Below are 19,475 nucleotides of genomic sequence, written 5' to 3' on the forward strand. Positions count from 1 at the left end.
AGTCTGCTATTGCTATTTGCAAGTAAACAAGTTGAGAGAGCATCAAGAACTCCGCAGTTGAACCCTGAACTACAGATATTCTCTTCTATTGGAGTTCTGCTAATGAGACTAATTACAAAGGTTGCACAGACCCTTGCTGGCTTTAGAATTAAACTAATGGTATTGTCTTTGTTTCTCTCCCCCCCCCCCCCCAGAGTAAATGACAGTGATGACTTGGTCATGACAGAAAACGAAGTGGGAAAGATTGCACTGAATATCGAAAAGGAGATGTTCAATTTATTCCAGGCCACAGATAATCGATACAAGAGTAAATATCGCAGTATTATGTTCAATCTTAAGGACCCCAAAAATCAGGTTAGTTTCTATTGAAATGAAAGAGAAATTGTTTTTAACTGCTTTTATTTTCAACTCTAATTGAGTAATTAATATACATTATTGTATATTGCTCTGGAATATACAATACATCCCTACCTCACTCAGCGTATTAGGCTTTGAACAAATGATAAACTGGGTTAGTATTGTAGATTCACTGCAAACAAAAATATTTACTAATCTGAAATATTTTTCAGCTTCTGGATGAAATATTCAGCCTCAATGAGGATAACTTTAAAGAGTGATTAATGACTTTAGGGATAATAGACTGCTAATCAAACCTAATTATCCTTAATTGAGTTATTTTTTATGTTGAAATCCAATATTTAACATTTTAATGCACATAAAGTTAAATACAAGATTTTTCATAAAAGCACAAAGGTAATTCACCATATATAACATCATCGAATTGATCAATACTATATTTTTTAACAATCAATCTACATTTGGACGACTTAAATTGGATAATATTTATCTAGAAGTCTGTGTTTTCTTATTACTGTAATACAATCTCTAGGGTCTTTTCCACCGTGTTCTTCGAGAAGATATTCCTTTATCAAAGTTTGTAAGAATGAAGCCTGAAGAACTCTTATCTAAAGAACTATCGTCATGGAAAGAAAGACCAACCAAATCAGTACGAAATAATTTGTTTTCCATATATTAAGTAAAAATTGTGATGCTTTTTGTATTAATGATGGTTAGGGGACATGATTAATAAGAATCTACGGGTAGTACTTGACTTACAAATGGTCACTTAGCAATTGTTCAAAGTTAAGACAGACCCTCCCAAAGGTATTTATGACCCAATTTTGAAGTTACAATGGATGCCGTGATCACATTTTTAGGTAATGGGCAACTGGTCTGTATTTACATTGTTTGAAATGTCCCTCAGTCACATAACCACAATTTACAATATTTTTTGCCGGAAAACAATGTTTATTTTCAATTTCACATAACCACAACCTCCCCTTGTGGACAGTGGCTTCACTTTAAGAACCATGCTGATTTGGTTAACAATTGCTGCAAAAAACTTTTAAAATCAAGTTGGTCACATGCTGAACAGCATGACTTATGACCATCAATCCAGGCACAATTGTAGCCATAAACCAAGAATTACCTATTTTAGGGTGTTGTTCTTGTTTAACAAAGTAACAATCACAGTGGATTTTGTAACTGTTACAGTTTGTACAGTCATTCCCAGCCTGATGCTTTTTGATTATTATTGTTATATTTATTATTTTATTTGATGTTGACACGATCTGACTCCAGCTTAATCCGGGCGGCTCACAAATTAAAAACAAACAGCAATGTACAATCCAGATTGTATGAGCAAATCCAATCAACAGCACTATACATACACCACATAAGGGATTCCAACTAGCCTAATGTCTGTGGAGCTTCTTAGTCACTCAGGTCATGGTTTTCCCAAAGATGCTTTTTTCAAGAGCTGAAGAAGCTTCTTAGATAAGAAGCGAAATATCTTCAAAGAAAAACAAGAAAGTCCAGTTTCCTCTTGAAAGAAGCACCTTCGGAACAACTAGCCTAATGCAAGGTTTGGGAGTAGAACCAGGTCGTTTTAAAGTGCTCCAGAATGGCACTGGGAGAAATCCACCCAGAACTCAGAGGGGTATCTCATTCCAGAGGGGAAATGCTCAGTGGACGGCCTTGCTTTGGTTTGAGGGTGTCAATCCTCACCAGACAGAAACCACGGGAGGTAGGTCAAACATAAATGATATTGAGACTACAGCATGCACGCCAACCTGAAATGTTGGGGATGGTAGTTCCAAATGTAGAAAGTTTAGAGTACTGATTAAAAACTAACCAAATACTCTTTTCCCCTCCCCTTCAATAGATAATGGCAGCTAGGCGTAAAACCTTTGAAAATAAAAAAATGGCCGTGAAACAAGAACCTATCCCAGATGTTAACATGGAAGATTCTCCACCAGTGTCTGATTCTGATGTGAGTACTTGATTTTATGCATTCTGTGTTCAGTAGCATTCCCCCAGTTTGCTCTTCTCAGATGGATTTCAGCTCTATAACCTCCAGGCAGCAAGAAATTATGAAACTGGAAATCTAGCCCTTCTGTTGGCCACCAGTTTGACAGTGATTCTTTGAAAAGATAGCTCTTAATTTAAAAAGGAGAAATGCCAGGCAATTTTTTTTTAAAAAAAAAACATAAGTTAAATGTCTTCAAGGAAAAGCAAAGTCCAGTTGCCTTTTGAAAAAAAAGGAAAACAGAAAAGAAAAAAAGCACTTTTGGGACAACCATGATCTGGATGACTGAGAATCATCCCATAAGCATGTTTCCAAATCTTGCAGTGTCTCTTAATATCAGAAAAAGAGACAGAAGTGGAATTTACAAGACTTACTGTGGGTTGCAATTTTATAATGAAAGCCATGGCCTGCTATTTCTGATTTGGGCATTTATCAACAGAAGACACTAAAATATTATACTTTAAATTCACCAAGAATGTTCATTTTATCTCTGTTTAAGGACTCCAGAAAAGAATTCAACAAAACTGAGGATTATCCTTAAGTTATGGGTAGATGCCTACTGCCCTTTCTGCTTCTTAGTGATAAGGATGGCTGTGTTTTTTTTTTAAAGTTCTGTTCTTCAATAATTATTTTGTTTGCCTACATCTGGGAGTTGAAGTTCACAAGTTGTAAAGTTGCCAAGGTTGGAGACCCCCCAATCTACATGGCGGAGGTGAATAAAACAAACAAAACCTCTGTATATTCTGTATATTGTTAGGAGCAGCAAGAATCAGATCGCGCAGCACCTGAGAAGAGCAGTACTCCTGTTTTGGATGTTTTCAGCAGTATGTTGCAGGACACCACAAGTCAGCATCGGGCCCATCTTTTTGATCTGAACTGCAAAATTTGTACAGGTGGGTATAAGGATTATGATGCTGCTCATTCATCCTCTGCCCCGTGTTCACGAAGCCATATGTTGTAGCCCCAAATCCTGCTGGCAATGATAACATGTTCATTTTGATTACAATGCAGGTCAGATTTCTGCCTTTGATGAAGAAGCGACTTCAAAAAAACCCAAATCATCAGCTGCTAAGAAGGCAGAACCAAAGGCAGAAACTAAGTCTAAACTGGAAAGCTCAACCCCAGCAGATGACATGGAGGTGGTAAAAGGAGAAGATCTGGAGAGCGTCTCAGAAGCCATTGCTGAACCTGTGACTGAGACAGTAGCTGCTCAGCCAAGCTTGGAAAGAACTTACATTCCTTTATCCCAAGTGCAAAGCAACTCAGAATCTTCTCTACCCATGGAGAACTCAACCTATGCCACATCCTACACCACCGGGGTCATCACGACAGTGACTGTTTCTGGCAAAGATCCACGGACAGCTGTGAGCAACTCTGCAGCTTCTGTTTCTGCTGGGATTTCTCCGTTGCACCCCGCTTCTGCTCCTGACAAAGGTTCTGCAGCAGAGAGCAAGCCAGAAATATTAAGACCTGTTTTATCAGCTCCAAAGTCCATTTTAACAAAACCGTCTTCATCAGATCCAAGATACCTGGGAGGCCCATCATCTTTAAATGTCAGGTATGCTATGTCCTGGAATTAGGGGATGATCCTAGCCTATAACACAAAGGGTTGGCATGTTTGCCTGCCTGCCTGCCTATCTCTCTATCTCTCTATCTATCTATCTGTCTGTCTGTCTATCTATCTATCTATCTATCTATCTATCTATCTATCTATCTATCTATCTATCTATCTATCATCTGCCTACATATGTAGACATATTAAAACTGGTCTAACCAGAATGCCAATGCAAGTGATCAAATATCAGAAGAGGTCTAAAAGACTTTAAACTAAATTATTCAACACATAGAATAATAGGGTTGGATGGGACCTTGGAGGTCTTCTAGTCAAGCAGGAGACCCTATACCATTCTGGACAAATGGTTGTCCAGTCTCCTCCAGGGATGGAGCCTCACAGCTTCCAGAGGCAAGCTATTCCATTGATTAATTGTTCTTACTGTCAGGGAATTTCTTCTAGATTGGATATCTATGCAAAATAATTAAGGGACTGTAGAACAAGCATATAAGTGTTGCCCCCAGCCCAAAGGATCATATGTGTCCATCTCCTGTCATATCCAAAATACTTTCTTTGGTAGACAAGCAATCTATGTGAACCAGCGAATTGTGGAAAGCTGGATTTAGTGCTGAGTAACTTGCAACTGAATTCTGATGCGTTGTTAGCATAAAACAGTGTTTCTTAACCTTGGCCACTCAAAAAGAAAAGCAGAGTTCAGCTCCCAGAATTCCAGGAGCTGAAGTTCACACTTCTTCAGACAGCCAATGTTGAAAAAAACACCAATTTAAAAATATATGGCTGCCTTAACAGTGGAAATATTGAAAATGTTTGGAATGGGGAAACTGTTACAGGGAAACATTTTGAGTTGTTGTTTTTTGTTTTTGTTTTTGCAGTATGTCAGCAATTTGGTCCCCTCCGGAAGGAGATACATCTTTGTTTCTTTCTCGTCTGAATACCATTTGGAAAGGTTTCATCAACATGCAAAGTGTGGCTAAATTTGTCACCAAAGCTTATCCAGTCTCCGGGTGCTTCGATTATCTTAGTGAGGTAGGATTTTGAAACGTTTACTGCTTTTTTGTGTGGATGCAACTAACTTTGTTTTATTACAGGTAGAATGTCCTTGACTTACAACTGTAATTGAGCCGGAATTATGCTCAAAGTTGTGCCGGTCATTGTGGGTTGTCACGTGACTGACAGGATTTCATGACACTTTTTGCAGCAGTTGTTAAGTGAAGCCCCATAGTGGTTAGGCAAATCAGGTTAAGCAAACACTGTGGTCACTCCTCTGTCTGAAATGGGTGGTGGGGTTTTTTACTGGAAACCTGAAGTCAGATACCATCAAAAACAACAACAACATTGTAAATCATGGTTATGTGACTGTGGGATGCTGCCAACAGCTGAAGATGTGGGCCACTTTCTGAGCCCCCATGTGACAGGGTGGATGGCTATTGGAACTTTGAATCTGGGTCGTATTTTTTTTAGTCCATCGTAAATTGAGGGCTGCCTCGAATTGTCTTTTAAGAAATAAAAATGCCATATGTAGCATCTTAATTATACATTATGTATATATTAGTCAGAGAACTGAGGAAATCAACCGTTTAAAAATGATTTAAATGATTTTGGTGCAAGCAGGAAATAGACAGTCAGACCTGGATGGTAAACTTAATAGTGAAGGAAACTGTAGTTACATACTTACAAGGGAATTTTAATGTTTCTACTTAGATGCAAGTAAGTTTTTTCTAGAGCGAGACAACTTTGCACCAACAGCCAGTCCAGAAAAGAGATTTGATTTCCAATATTTGATTATTGGTGGAAGCTCCACATTTTGCAGCTATTGTGACTGAAGCCCTTAATTTACTTCTTTGACCCAACTGCATATTGCTTTCTGTGTTCCAAACAGGTTACAATGATTTGCAAACTGAATTTCTAAAAAAAGCCATAACATGAAACCACAATAATTAAAAACATTCATAATATGTAAAAGGAGCAGAAGAAAAATGATGCTGAACTTTTATCTTGTGGAACTCCTGGTTGAAGACAGTTTTAAGTGAATAATAGTTGGGGGGAAAGGGAGTAGTCATGCTGAAAATGCTGTTAAATTTGGTTCTCGCAGGTGACAATTCGCTATTTATAACACATTACAGCAGGTCTTCCTCTGATTTTTAAGGATTTCTAAGATTGAAATACATTTAGTATTAGCTTCTATTTTATATATCTACAGATCTTTATTCTATGGTCAGAATTCCTCCCAATATTCCCAAATACGTTTTTCTCACTAAAGCAAACAAACAAAACAGTTGTTAAGATAAAATTAAGCACAAAGCCTGTAATGGTAATAGGGAATTACTGAGGCAACTGCATTGCCTATAGCAGGGGTATCCAACCTTGGCAACTTTAATATGTGTGGACTTCAACTCCCAGAATTCCCCAGCCAGCCATGATGGCGTATAAAATTAAATCCCAAAGTTACCAAGGTGCATTTCCCCAATCCTAGTTTAACATCACTACTTCATGCTGGCATTTTCCCCTGATCATTTGTTCAGTAGATATGCTATATATTTTTAATCTAGCGAAAAATTAAAAGCAAATTTGATAATTTGGTAAGTTTAATAACTTGGTATGGAGTAAGCTAGCAATATGATAGCATAACTTAAGGATTTTGGAATATATTTTTTCCTGTACCATGCCAAGGTAATAATTGCATATATAAAAACTGCCTATTTATGTAGACAAAAGTAGATTATGCATTTTGATTCTTATGAAAGGAAAGCAGTGTCAGCTGGGTTTTTTTTTTCTATTAATGTTCTAGGTCAGAGCCCTTGGCCTTCAGGATGTCACCTAACAGCTTTCACCCTTAGTTATTCTTGCTGAGATGGTTGGAGATTGCAAATTAACACCTTGAAGTCCTCATTTTTTTTAATGTTATGCCGAGTAGTTAGATACTAAGGAAAGAATAATAGCCCTAATTATAAAAATAAATTTATAAATTTATAAAAATATTTGTAGCTCAGATTGAAATGTGGGTTCCTTGGTATTCTTTGAGCTTGGTTCTTTCTTGCAGATGTTTTATTACCCAACTAGGTAATATTATTAATGATCACTGATAACATTACCTAGTTGGGTAATAAAACCTCTGCAAGAAGACAAGCAAGCTCAGAGAGGCCCCACAATATGACTCTCTTTTATAGTCTAGCTATTACAGTATGGACAGAAAACATTCCCTCAACTTATAGCTATCTCTCATGTTTTTACTTTAGGATTTACCAGACACAATTCATATTGGAGGGAGGATCTCACCAAAAACGGTGTGGGATTATATTGGCAAACTTAAATCCTCCGTATCAAAGGTAATCAAGTGTGGCAAGACTGTAATCCATTCGAAATGATGATGATGAGGCTGATGATATAATAACTATTTGGGGCCAAATACATCTTTGTAGTGATTCTTTTGACCAAGGCTAGAGTTAAGTTCAGTCTGAATTTCTGGCACAAACAATTGCTAATTGCTAAATATTTTGAATAGCAGGAACTTTTAAAAGAATTGTGTCGTGTAGTTGCTGTCATCCATATTTTCTAAAGTAAGCTTTATTGGTGAGCTTTGTAAATAAGTATTATATGATTGTGGGTATTTTAAAAAGATAACAACAGATTATTACTGCTTTTTCCTTTGATTTTAAGATTAGCCATCCCAGTAAGAATTTTTTGCTTGCCTGTTACAGGGCTTTTATTTAAATATACCCTCAAATATTAACTTAGAAAAACATTACGTATCCTTGAGTTTAATAAATTTGTGGGGACTTTTTTATTTAGAAAGGTTAGTTAAGACAACTTTTTAAAAACTTTACACCTCTTTTGAGTTTGCCACACATATTCTGGATGAATTATTTCTAACATTTGTGTTCCCTTAGTGTATGTTGCTTTTACTTGCTCCTTTTTTGTTTTTCAAGAGTCAGTATTTTTCCTTTATATTTTTATATTCCAGGAATTGTGTTTAATCCGTTTTCATCCAGCAACAGAAGAGGAGGAAGCTGCCTACATCTCTCTCTACTCCTATTTTAGCAGCCGGTGCCGATTTGGAGTTGTAGCTAATAACAACAGGCATGTCAAGGACCTGTATTTGATTCCCCTCAGGGCTAAGGATCCCATTCCATCCAAACTTTTGCCTTTTGAGGGACCAGGTAAGCAATAAATGATAGGAAACACAACATACCTTCCATTCCCAACTTACAGCTACAAGTATTACACCAGACATGACACACTGCATTCATTTATTTAGCATATTCACCTATCCCGCAAAAATATAACTCTAGGTGGCGTACAAACATAACTGTTAAAACTACGTAACAACATACTTTGTGTGTGTGTGTGTGTGTGTATGTGTGTGTGTGTGTGTGTCTACAATTTGTTTCCCCAAAGTACAAGATTTTTCTTTCTCATTAAAACAGTTGTAGACATATAAGCCAAGTTTTACAACATTAATACACAACATAACATGCTTCAGATCTTTGAATAGTATCTTCCTAGCAGTTTATACAGTGAAAATTCAAGTTGAACAGTAGAATCTGGTTGCCCATTGTTGAATGGTGTTTTATATAAGCAGGTATGTTCTGACTAGACTTGATTTCTCACTCCCAAATCTTACAAGATCTCTAGATTTGGGTACAAAAGTTTCCAAGTGAAGTAAAGGAAGAGGAAAATCTAAAGTGTTAAAGTTGCAAATGAGACATAAACACCAAGTGCCTAATTGCCCTGTGACATCAGTCAAGCCTTTGATACACGGGATGGAATATTCTAATAAAAACATCAGAATCGAAGCTCATCCCTTAGTTTTGAAGGTAGATTTTTTTTTTCAAGTATCCTGGGAAAAAATTGAATGTGGTTGCTTAACGGTCAACACTATCATGATGGCACATCATCATCATCATTGCACATTCTTATGTACTTACAGAAATAAAAAAATAAATATCTATAGTTCTACATTTCTGATCTCTGAGAGATCATATAGATTTCTGCCCATTCTGAAGAGAGAATGTCTGTATGCTACATGTATAAAGCAAAATAACTAAACATTTGCTCCAGCAAATGGATTGTTCCGAAATTCTCTGGATCCAGAAATGCAGGTAGACAAGAACTAAAGAAAACAAGAAATATTCTCATTTACCAAAGTCACTGTCCTTACTTTGGATCTTCGAACCTCTTTCTGCTGTCTTTTTTATCACTGAAAATCTCTGTATAATCATAGTGCAGTGCTAAATTGGCCAACCCAAATATCACATGTGAATTTTTAGCAAACATTCATAATCTTTCTACCAATAATCAATTTATAATTTTGCAAAGAGGTTCTTCTTCCAGCAGCTACTGGATAAATGAAAGAGAGTGAGAAGTACATATTGGTTCCAGGAATCACTGGCAGGGAGCACTCGAATAGCAGCTTTCAATATTAAAATTCTGCTCCCCAGGTCCTGGTAGAATACTCAGTTTAAGACCTATTGGGCAAATCTTGCGACTGGCAAGAATTGGGAATATTCCTCGAACATTGCAAAATTCTCTGTATTCTTGAGGAAAGATCCATAGTTATCAATATCTTGATGAACTCCATCTTCTGAAGATTGCATGCATCCATGGAAAACTAATCCCCAAAGAACCATTCTAAATCGGATCATTTGGTGGCCAAAACAACCAGGTCTAAAAATACAGTCCCTGCAATAGATTGCCTTGTTATAAATATTTCACTTAAATCTTTGATGCATTCTCTGACAGTTTGAAAATCAGGAAAGGCAGGTCTGGAATCACCTCTAATAATTATTCTTGGTCTGTCAAATGTACATAAGAAGTTGAACTATCTGTACCATGTCATGGACATATCAATCTGGAAGAGCTGTGGAGAAATGATTCAAAATCCAATGAGTAGAAGAATCCAACAGGTAAAGAGAGAATTTTACTTAGCACCAGTTGTTAGATCTGCCCCAAGGAGCAGATCTCCCAGCATTAGGATGATTACAACATTGGGATGGCGCATTGTGCAACTCTCAACATTTCTCAGGAGTTTATTATGTTTTTGCCTTATATGATCAAACGTTATATTTTTTCACACGTAAAAAGTCACTGTTCTCTGCAGTTTTTTTTTTAATGCTGATTTGCTTTGCCATCCTAGAATATCCAAACTTTTATGGATAGTTCAATCAGTACATATTTCAATGTACCTTTGAGAATGGAATGATTGTACTCTTTAAAATAAATTCTCAACTCCTATGCAAGTATATTGGTAATCACAACATCACACTTGTAGCTGTCATTTTAGTTAAAAGGCGGGAACTATAATACAGGCAGGGATCAGGAAATTCTCAAAAAACACTTTCTCAAAAGGAAACACTGAACAGTATTTGTGTACTAATAATTTTGATGAAGATTGTGATTAGAGTATTTTCACACAAGGAATTGCCTTAGTTCTTTGTAGTATGGATGAATGTGTAGAAAGATGTAAAATCATAAATGTTCCCCAGCCCCAAATATGAACTACTGCTTTCATTATATAATCTCAATAAAAGTATTTTATACGAAGTGGTAATTGTGTCTTTCAATCGAATGTTTTGTATGATTTGTATGAGTTGCCATGGGCAAATAGGCGGCAATATAAATCAAATAAATAAATGATAAATGATACCTCTTTTTGAAATAAAGCATCAGTTGTACGTAGCTAGCAATATGTAGTAGGATTATTTTACGTTTACATTCAAGGAATATTCTACATCAATAGTCTCCATTTTAGAGTTCAAACTGTTGTTTTACTTGAATTCCTTGGTACAGTTTAACAACAACAATAAAAAAGCTAAAATCAAAAAGTTATTTCAGAAGTAATAATTATCTCTTACTCTAATATATCCAAAGTGGAAACTACAAAAACTACAATTTTAAGTAGGCCTATCGTCTTCAATGTATTTACAACAGTTGCAGAGTCCTGGAGTCATGATCACCATTTGCAGCCTTCCCAGCCAGTTTCCAACAAGCAAAGTCAATGGCGAAATTTGAATTTGCTTAGCGACATTCATTCAACTGTAGTGATTAGCTGAACACCCATGGCAAAAAGAAGGGTCATAAAATGAGGCGCAACTCACTTAACAACTGTATTGTTCCGTAATGGACATTCTGGTCCAAATTGTGGTTGTAAGTCAAAGACTATCTGTCTCAGCAGTGCAAATAAAATAAAAATATAATTAGAGTTGTCCACCAGCCACCGCTGTTCCAAAGTATGCTCTTGCAAGGCTTTTACTTACTAAAGCTATTCTAGCACTTTTAGCATTTAAATTACAAAGGATGTACCATAGAATGGCATTGTACTTGCTCTACCACAGAGTATCAATCACTTTTCAAAAATAGCAATCTTTATCATTGTCCAGAAACTTAGTGTGCTTTCATACCGACCAATGAATTATCAGATTCTTATAAAAAACCCACCAGTACATTTCTCAAGAGTAGCAACTTCCCAGCAATAAAGTTTAGGAATAGTTTTAAGAAGGAAAGCTTCCAGGTGTACACAGTGGCATTCAGAGTTGTCTGAAGTTGTTGACCCGTATCAGCATGATACAATGAGAGTTGTATTTCATGCTGATGAAAGCTTTTCTATAGCTGGGGAATTTTTCCTTTTATGCTAATAATTCCCTCGAAAACATGAAATGCATTGCTTGTATCCCAGTTCAAACTTGTTTGACAATTGGAGGGCAGCCATTTTGGGGGATGAGGCAAACCAAAGTTGACGTCTGTGTGAATACCAGCTAGGAATAAAAGATAAGATCGGGGTTGAGGCGAAAGGAGAAGCATCACAGTCCTTCAGGAGTTTCCATTTGTCCAGTACTAAGTGACAACCATCTCTTAGAAAGCTTGCAGAAGTGATCAGCTATGCGTCAAAAGTATAGTTTCTCTGTCTTCCCATCTGAACAAGAAATATACAGTATAACCCATCTTCTTTTCGCAAGCATCAGGAATTTGCTGGCAAAAATCATAATTCTGGAATTATGGATCAGGAATTTACTGGCAAAATTCATAATTCCATCAATGAGGGCAAGCTGACCTGGTCCAGATGTAGAAAAGCAGGCCCAAACCATGATACTGCCACCACCATGCTTCCCAATTGAGATAAGTTTCTTCTGGAACACATAGTTTGCCTTTTGAAAACACACCACGCTTCTCATTCAAGTCAAAAAGTTCTAACTTGGTCACGTCCATCCACAGAACACTCTTCCAATATGATACTTTTCTGGTTCGTTCCTGTGATCTTTCACAAACTAGAGAGCAACAGAGTTCTTCAGGAGGGTAGCAGCTTTCTCTTTGCAACCCTGTCAGGCTCGCCACCACGATGGCCTCAAGAATATTGGCATTCTCCAGTGCTAGAGGCCTTCAGTCAGATATTACCCTGGGCTGCTCCTGCTGGAGTATCACATGCTTTGCTCTGTGTGATTATAGTTGGCAAATCACTCCTGGGAGATGAACAGTGTTGAATTGCCCCTTTTTGTACATGATCTGCCCAAGAACAGACTGGTAGATTCCAAATTCTTTGGAACTTATAGCCTAACACCAACAACTGCTTTTTTGGAAGTCCTGAAAAATTTTCTCAGTTCCAGGCATGACATATATCCACATAACCCGTGTTGCGAAAATCAGGCTGTGATAGTGAATTCCCAGAATTCTGTTCTTTAAATAAGGCAGGACCTTCCACACTCATACCTGATGGGACATCCCATTGACTGCAACCCCTGACTTGAATTTCACTTTCAAATGAACCAACAATTGGCTCATATACTCTTGCCACCCAATGCTTTTGACCCATTTGCTTAATTTTTTTTTTTCCAAATCAATTTTTAGCACGTATGGAGAATAGATCAGCTGTTAGGTCATACTGCTGCAGAAATATTGAAAATTCAAAAGGGTTCACAAACTTAAATTCATTAATCTGTACTGCAAATTTTAGTTTTGCAAATGATCCATATACTGGTAGTCCATATACTGATTGATCTGTTTCAGTTTGATAGCTTAGCTCAACTATAATGGGCCAAGGAATATGTTCACTGTAATCAGTTATTAAATTTGAAAAGCTGAATTAAAAATAACCTCAAATGAAAAAACATATTGTTATAATACTGGTAGTATGTTTAAAACTGAACCCCACACTTATGGAATACAAACATAATGAATTGTTAAATATATTTTCATAACCATGATTTTCAGCAATTTATGGTTCTTTACAGACCATCATCTGATTATCATTCTGTAACCATGTGCAAATAATAATTAACAGTTCTATTACATAAATATATCTTGTATTAATGGAGATAATACATCATTGCCATGGTGCATTTGGTAATATTTTAGTATGATACATGTCACAACCTTCTTTTCTAATTTATTAAATGCTTACTTTTTAATCATATCAACATTCTTCATAACTGATTGTTTTAGTAGTAAACTTTTGACTGTTTCTTCAAATAAATAGCAAATATACCAGTGATTTATAATTAATAAAAATACTTGTCAGGGTTAGTAACACTCCCTAACTTTAAAATGTGAAATGGCTGTTTAAATTCTAAAATTCTTGTTTCTTCCATTTCTCCTTAGGTCTTGAATCAAACCGCCCAAATTTAATTCTTGGATTAGTGATTTGTCAAAAAACAAAGCGTCCTGCACCTGTATTGGAGTCAGAAAAGCCTGATGAGAAGAGGAGCCGAGTCCAGATACAAGAAGAAACAGAAGTATTAGGATACTCTAAGGGCAGCTCACTTCCACCGCAAGAAAAGAAAACTGCAAAATTTTCTTTGTATTCTGGAGAGCCAACAGTCAGTACCACACCTCCTGATTCTCCTCCACCTCCACCTCCAAATCCGCCTTCAGAGCCATCTTCAACCGTGGCACCTTCTGTATTAAAAATATTGTCATCTGTTAAAGCAGGAAGCTCAACCACTGTGGCACCATCTAATGCTTCAGGGTCAGGAGCTACCACTACTCCTGTGACCTCTGCTGGTTCCTCAACTTCAAAGTCATCCACACCACTTGATCACATTTTGCAAACCCTTTTCGGGAAAAAGAAGTCTTTTGATCCTGTCGCCAATGAACCTGAAGCTACTCTTCATACCTCGAAGCCTGAAGCACAGACTGGGATTGACGAAGGGCCACTTGCTGCTCCTTTAATAGACCCCATTGTGCAACAGTTTGGACAGATGTCGAAAAATAAAGCTATCGAGGAGGAGGAAGATGATAGACCTTACGATCCCGAGGAAGAATATGCTCCGGAGAGAGATTTCGAAGTGCCGCCTGGCGAAAGCAGGCTTGAGAAGGGCTGTGAAACTTCAGAACAAGAGGATGAAGCCTACGACCCTGAAGACGAAACCATCTTAGAAGAAGCAAAAGTCGCCGTGGAGGATTTGCCTAATAAAATGTATTTAGACTCTAAAAACAGCTCCATAACCACGTCTGCCCCCTTTGTGCCTGATGCAGCTGCTGCGCCGTCCTTGGTTGAGCAACAGAAAATGCTTGAGGAGCTAAATAAACAAATAGAAGAGCAGAAAAGGCAACTTGAAGAACAAGAGGAAGCGCTCAGGCAACAAAGGGCAGCTGTTGGTGTATCCATGGCTCATTTTTCGGTATCCGACGCTTTAATGTCACCGCCTCCCAAACCATCCACAGCGAAAACTGAGTTATTCCAACATGAAAAACCCATTTCTGAAAAATCTGAAATGCCTCCTTCCTCCATTCAGCCTCAACTCTTTGGCCAAGGAACTGATCCCAGACAAAGCAGAGATCCCCGGCAAGCTAGGAGAATCCTAACTGAGTGTAATGAAAGTGCTGACTTTAATATAAAACAACACGGGATACAGGGAGAACCCTCTGCTGGACAGATCCCTCCATCCAGCTATTCAGGTCCACTGCAAGCTGCATTTGACAAAGAAGAGAAATGTCTTAATGAAACATGGATGGCAAATGAAACAGCTCCTGCGGTCCCTGAGCAGAATGTGCCTATCAGTTATGAAAATGTTCCACAAATTCATCCAGAAATTATACATAAACCACCTCCCGTTGAATCGCCTACGAGTGCACCTATTCGTAAAGTATTGCTACCTACCCCTCCCACCCCATGTTTTATGCCCATTTTCTCAGACTCTAATAATGCACAGACTGTAACTTGGTCAAATGCCTCTCAGGACAACAGTGTTCCAGGGGTCGTAAGAGATTCTTTTTCAGGTTCAACATTTGCATCTCAGGAGAAAATTCCTGGTCACTTTGAAGCAGAAAGAGGTCCGTTGAATTACGAAGGCGAAGTCAATCCTCAGCCGGGCCATTTTTACGAACAGAGGGAGTCTTCTACAATTCAGATTGAGGAAGTAAGGGGAGCTCCTCCTTTTTCTTCAGCTGGGCAAAAAGGTGCCCCCCCGGTACTCTGTGGTGCTCCTGAATTCCATGGGCAAAGGGGTCCACCCCAACAATTTAATGAAGGACACAACGTTCCACCAAGTAACGATGGACAAAGAGGTCCACCACCAAACAGGTTTCCAGTGCCAAGAGCCCCTATTCCTTCGTTATTTTCTGCGCCACATGGTCCACCGGTTTTTGTTGAAAATAAGGGTCCTTCTCCATCGTTTCCTGGTGGGCCAAGAGAAAAAGCACCCTCTCAATTTGAAGATCACAGAGAATCTCAAGTGGAACAGAGAGAATTCTCAGATTCTCAGTATCGTGAGTTGAGCGGTCCTCCTGGCCAGTTTGAAGGATCTGAGCCTCCACAGTTTGCAGGAAATAGAGGACCACCTCCATTTCCTTACGGGGGCCCAAGGAGACCTCCACCCAATCAATTTAAAAATCAAAGAGGGGGCCCATCAACTCAGTTTGGAGGACCAAGAGGTCCATCGCCTAATCATTTTGGAGGTGCAAGAGGTCCTCCTCCAAATCAGTTTGAAGGACAAAGAGGACCTGCACCAGGTCACATGCCAGGACCAAGGGGACTTCTGCCTTCACCATTTGAAGAGAGGAGAGGAAGTCCACCCCCCAGATTTCCAAACCAGAGGGGCTCAGCCCCACATCAGTTTGGAGGACCAAGGGGACAGGCACCTACCTCGTTTTCGGAACAAAATGATTCTGCCCCTAACAGGCATAATTTTCCAGGACAGTCTCAACGAGGTATGAAACCATCCCCCAGACCTCTTTTGGATCTTCCAAGCCATCCTCCACAACACAGGAAAGAGATGTGGGATGAATCCGGACCGTCGTCTTCTCAGTCTAATATTTCAGGGCAGGGTTCTTCATCAGAAGCACAGTGGCCAGCATCTGATTTCCGAGAGGGTCGAAATAATGACTACAGAGGCCAGGGTTTTGAAGGGAGGCAGAGGGAAAGATTTGAGGGAGGCAATAAGGAAAAGGCCTTTGAGCAGCCGGAGAAATCAGACAATAGATCAAACCGTGGAAATGATGATAGACGGAGGGATCGCGAGCATAACTGGGCTTGGGAAAGGGATCGTGGCAGAAATTGGAATAGGGGTAGGGAAAGAGATTGGGAGAGACACAAAGAGAAAGAGTGGGATAAAAACAGAGATAGAAACTACAATAAAGACAGGGAAAGGGATTCAGACCGGGTCAAAGATTGGGAAAGGAACCGGGAAAGAACCAGGATCAGAGAAGGGGATTCTTATCGAAGACGGAACCGATCCAGAAGCAGGGAACGTGATTATGATAGATTCAGGGATAGGGCCCGTAGTCGGGAGAGAGAGAAAGAGAGGGACCGAGATAGGGATCGCGACAAAGATAGAGGAAGGGACCGCAAGGAGCGGAGCAAAAGTACAGAATGTGATAGAGACTGTAAGCCAGAATCCCAGATGGGCAGCCAAAAGCTATTACATCCAGAAGCTGCTGCTAAGTAGACCGTTCAGCAAGGAGTCCCTTAGAAGTAAAGGGGAAATATTAAGAATCAACTGTGTACTACTTGTATATATTGTATATTCTGTTAGAAAATACTTTGGTAAAAGCTTTCGTAAAAGACAAAATTTTGAATTGTAAATGCAATATATTAAGGTAGAAGGCGGGGAAAACCTGGACTTGATACGTTTTGTTCATAAAAGTTTTCTTACAGAATACATAAGAGACAGTCCTTGCCTGACTGGCCCCAACACCTGTGTACAGATAAGAAATCAGTAGAAGCATAGGACCACTGCTCTTGTCTTTTTAGAGTAGGGGCCTGTAGGAATCCTACTTACTCCCAGAGAAAGATTGTGGTTGGGACTTAACCATTCTACAACGTGGCTTTGTTTTCCTTATTATCTTGAATTTCCATTTGCAGACAAAAATGGGAACTGTCTTCAAAAAGCACATTGCTTTTAAAGGTTTCAAAGTTGTGTTTACCAATAACTTAATTGGTAATTTTATGAGAATTCAAGCAAGATTTTAGAAGCCATAACTTTACATCTCAAATACATAGTGTTGTTGTGTTTTGGGTTCCTACATAACAGCAAAAATACCAATATTTTTGTCCTGAGTTAATCTAGTTATATGGCTTTTGTGTACTTAACAAATGATGGCAGAAGAGCAGTGTTGCTACTTATTTGTAATTTGCGGAGTATTTGAATAAGAAACGTTAAATTTCTAAACTCACATTTTACATGAGGGCATTTTGAATGTAATTTCAACTGATTTATGTGCTCAGACAAGAAGTACATTTGTCTAGATAGATCACTACCTTTCTTATCAATAAACTCTTAAAATTCTGTATTTTTATGAAAGGTGAAATGAAAATGAATACCCTCTGTACTCAATATAACAGCTTTAAAAAAGGTATTGATTTTTTCTAACCTAAATTGACTGAACAAATTGGGAGGAAAGAGAGTTTTCAAGATTAATATATCAAGCATTGAGTTAAAGCAATCTGACTTTTCTTATGGTTATCAGTCAAAAAGATGCATGAACTAAAGACAATTTAGCTGAGCCAAGATGAAGAACTTTTAAGTTCTAATTTAAGTGGGAGAGATTTCAGGTTGCTGGTAATTATCCTGTTCAGTGCCAACAGCACTGAAATTCTTAATTTTGATAGGAATATGTCCTGTCCATATGAATTCATGGCTACTGAAATAAAATTGGAAGTAAATATTTCTGTAAAAATTGGAGAAATAAAGCCGTTACTGACAATTCTGTACTTTAAAAGGGAAGGCTTTTTTCTATGAAAAACAGTATTCTATTACTTTTTCTGTATTCTTCAAGTTCATAATATAATTCTAAACAGTACATAGAAAAACATTACCAGTTGAATTGGATTTATACATTTACAGATAAACAGTTACTTTGATATTTTTGTAAGCATTTGCAAATGTAATACTAAATTCGTAACATCTGCATTTTGAAAACTGCAATATAAATAGTACTACCCCATAAATAAATCACTACATAGTTATACTTTATATTGGTACATCTTAGTCTTTAAACATCATGGACATGCTAATATTTAAAAAAAGGCCTGTTTGCAAAATATTTTGCAAAAAATTAAAAGAGGTGGTATAGAATGCAAATACCTATGATGTAATTTTTTTATTCCAGAAGTTTCTAACTTAAAACCATACATGTAAGTATACTAAATCAAGTGTTGTTTAGGTTTACTTGACAGAGTTTCTGTAAATTGTATTTTATATTTCAGAATATATCATTGTACATTAAATGTGGAACTTCATAGATTTTTGTTACTGTAAGTCAAATAAACATCTAAAGAAAGCCTTGGCATGAATAGTTTTGAAGGTACTGAACAGAGCATTAATCTGGTAATGTGGCAGTATAATCTGGGAAACATGGCCAGATGAATTAGAATAGAATAGTACTCTTTATTGGCCAAGTGTAATTGGAATTTGTCTTGGTGCAAATGCTCTCAGTGTACATAAAGGAAAAGATACATTTGTCGAGAATCATACAGTCCAACACTTAATGATAGTCATAAGGTACAATAAGCAATCAAATCATACTAGGAAACAGTCAATATAAATTGTGAGGATACAAGCGACAAAGTTAGAATTATACAGTTACAAGTGAGAGGGGATGGGTGATGAGATCTTGCAAAACAAAGGATACTTCATAGTTTTAAAATATTTTTGTTTTCAATTAAGAAACGCTATGAGAGGCTTCATTATGGATCTGTGCATCGATTTTCAGTGTTAAGGTAGCATAGCAATCATCTGATCACAACATCCTGGATCCAGTTTTCAATTTTTGAAAAGGAGATGTATGTATGTATATATGTATATATGTATCTATACATATCTATATATATATATGGGCCAGCAACTAAACTAAACCTTCAGGAATATTTCTGATCTTTTCCATTTATTTTTGAGCCAGAAATAGCTAACTAGCTTGTCACCAGAGATTGGCATTGTGGGCTGAGAGTGACTAGCCTAAGTCACCCAGCCAACCTTTATGCCCAAGAAAGGACTAGAATTAATAGTCTCCTGGTTTCTGGCTTGGGGCCTTAATCACTAGATTGAACTGTACTGAAATTCTAATTTGCTATAACTATTTACTTCATTCTTCTGAATATGTATTCTG

General features: G+C 37.7%; 1 protein-coding gene across 7 annotated transcripts in view; it reads left to right on the forward strand.

Annotated features, from left to right (window-relative positions):
* The window catches only part of DIDO1 (death inducer-obliterator 1), an 82,241-nt gene extending 63,590 nt beyond the window's left edge, over nucleotides 1–18,651 (forward strand). For all 7 annotated transcript variants that reach the window (XM_087928902.1, XM_026697375.2, XM_026697378.2 and 4 more), the window contains 9 exons: nucleotides 195–354; nucleotides 890–1,006; nucleotides 2,225–2,332; nucleotides 3,126–3,261; nucleotides 3,380–3,926; nucleotides 4,814–4,967; nucleotides 7,178–7,267; nucleotides 7,903–8,098; nucleotides 13,530–18,651. In XM_087928902.1, coding sequence (XP_087785028.1) covers nucleotides 195–354; nucleotides 890–1,006; nucleotides 2,225–2,332; nucleotides 3,126–3,261; nucleotides 3,380–3,926; nucleotides 4,814–4,967; nucleotides 7,178–7,267; nucleotides 7,903–8,098; nucleotides 13,530–16,816 — 4,795 coding nt within the window. In that variant the 3' untranslated portion in view covers nucleotides 16,817–18,651. The remainder of the gene's footprint in view (nucleotides 1–194; nucleotides 355–889; nucleotides 1,007–2,224; nucleotides 2,333–3,125; nucleotides 3,262–3,379; nucleotides 3,927–4,813; nucleotides 4,968–7,177; nucleotides 7,268–7,902; nucleotides 8,099–13,529) is intronic.
* Nucleotides 18,652–19,475: the final 824 nt, after the last annotated feature.

The sequence above is a fragment of the Pseudonaja textilis genome, chromosome 3 (genome assembly GCF_049901715.1).
Source record: "Pseudonaja textilis isolate UNSWEBS1 chromosome 3, rPseTex1.2, whole genome shotgun sequence".
Lineage (NCBI taxonomy): Eukaryota > Metazoa > Chordata > Lepidosauria > Squamata > Elapidae > Pseudonaja > Pseudonaja textilis.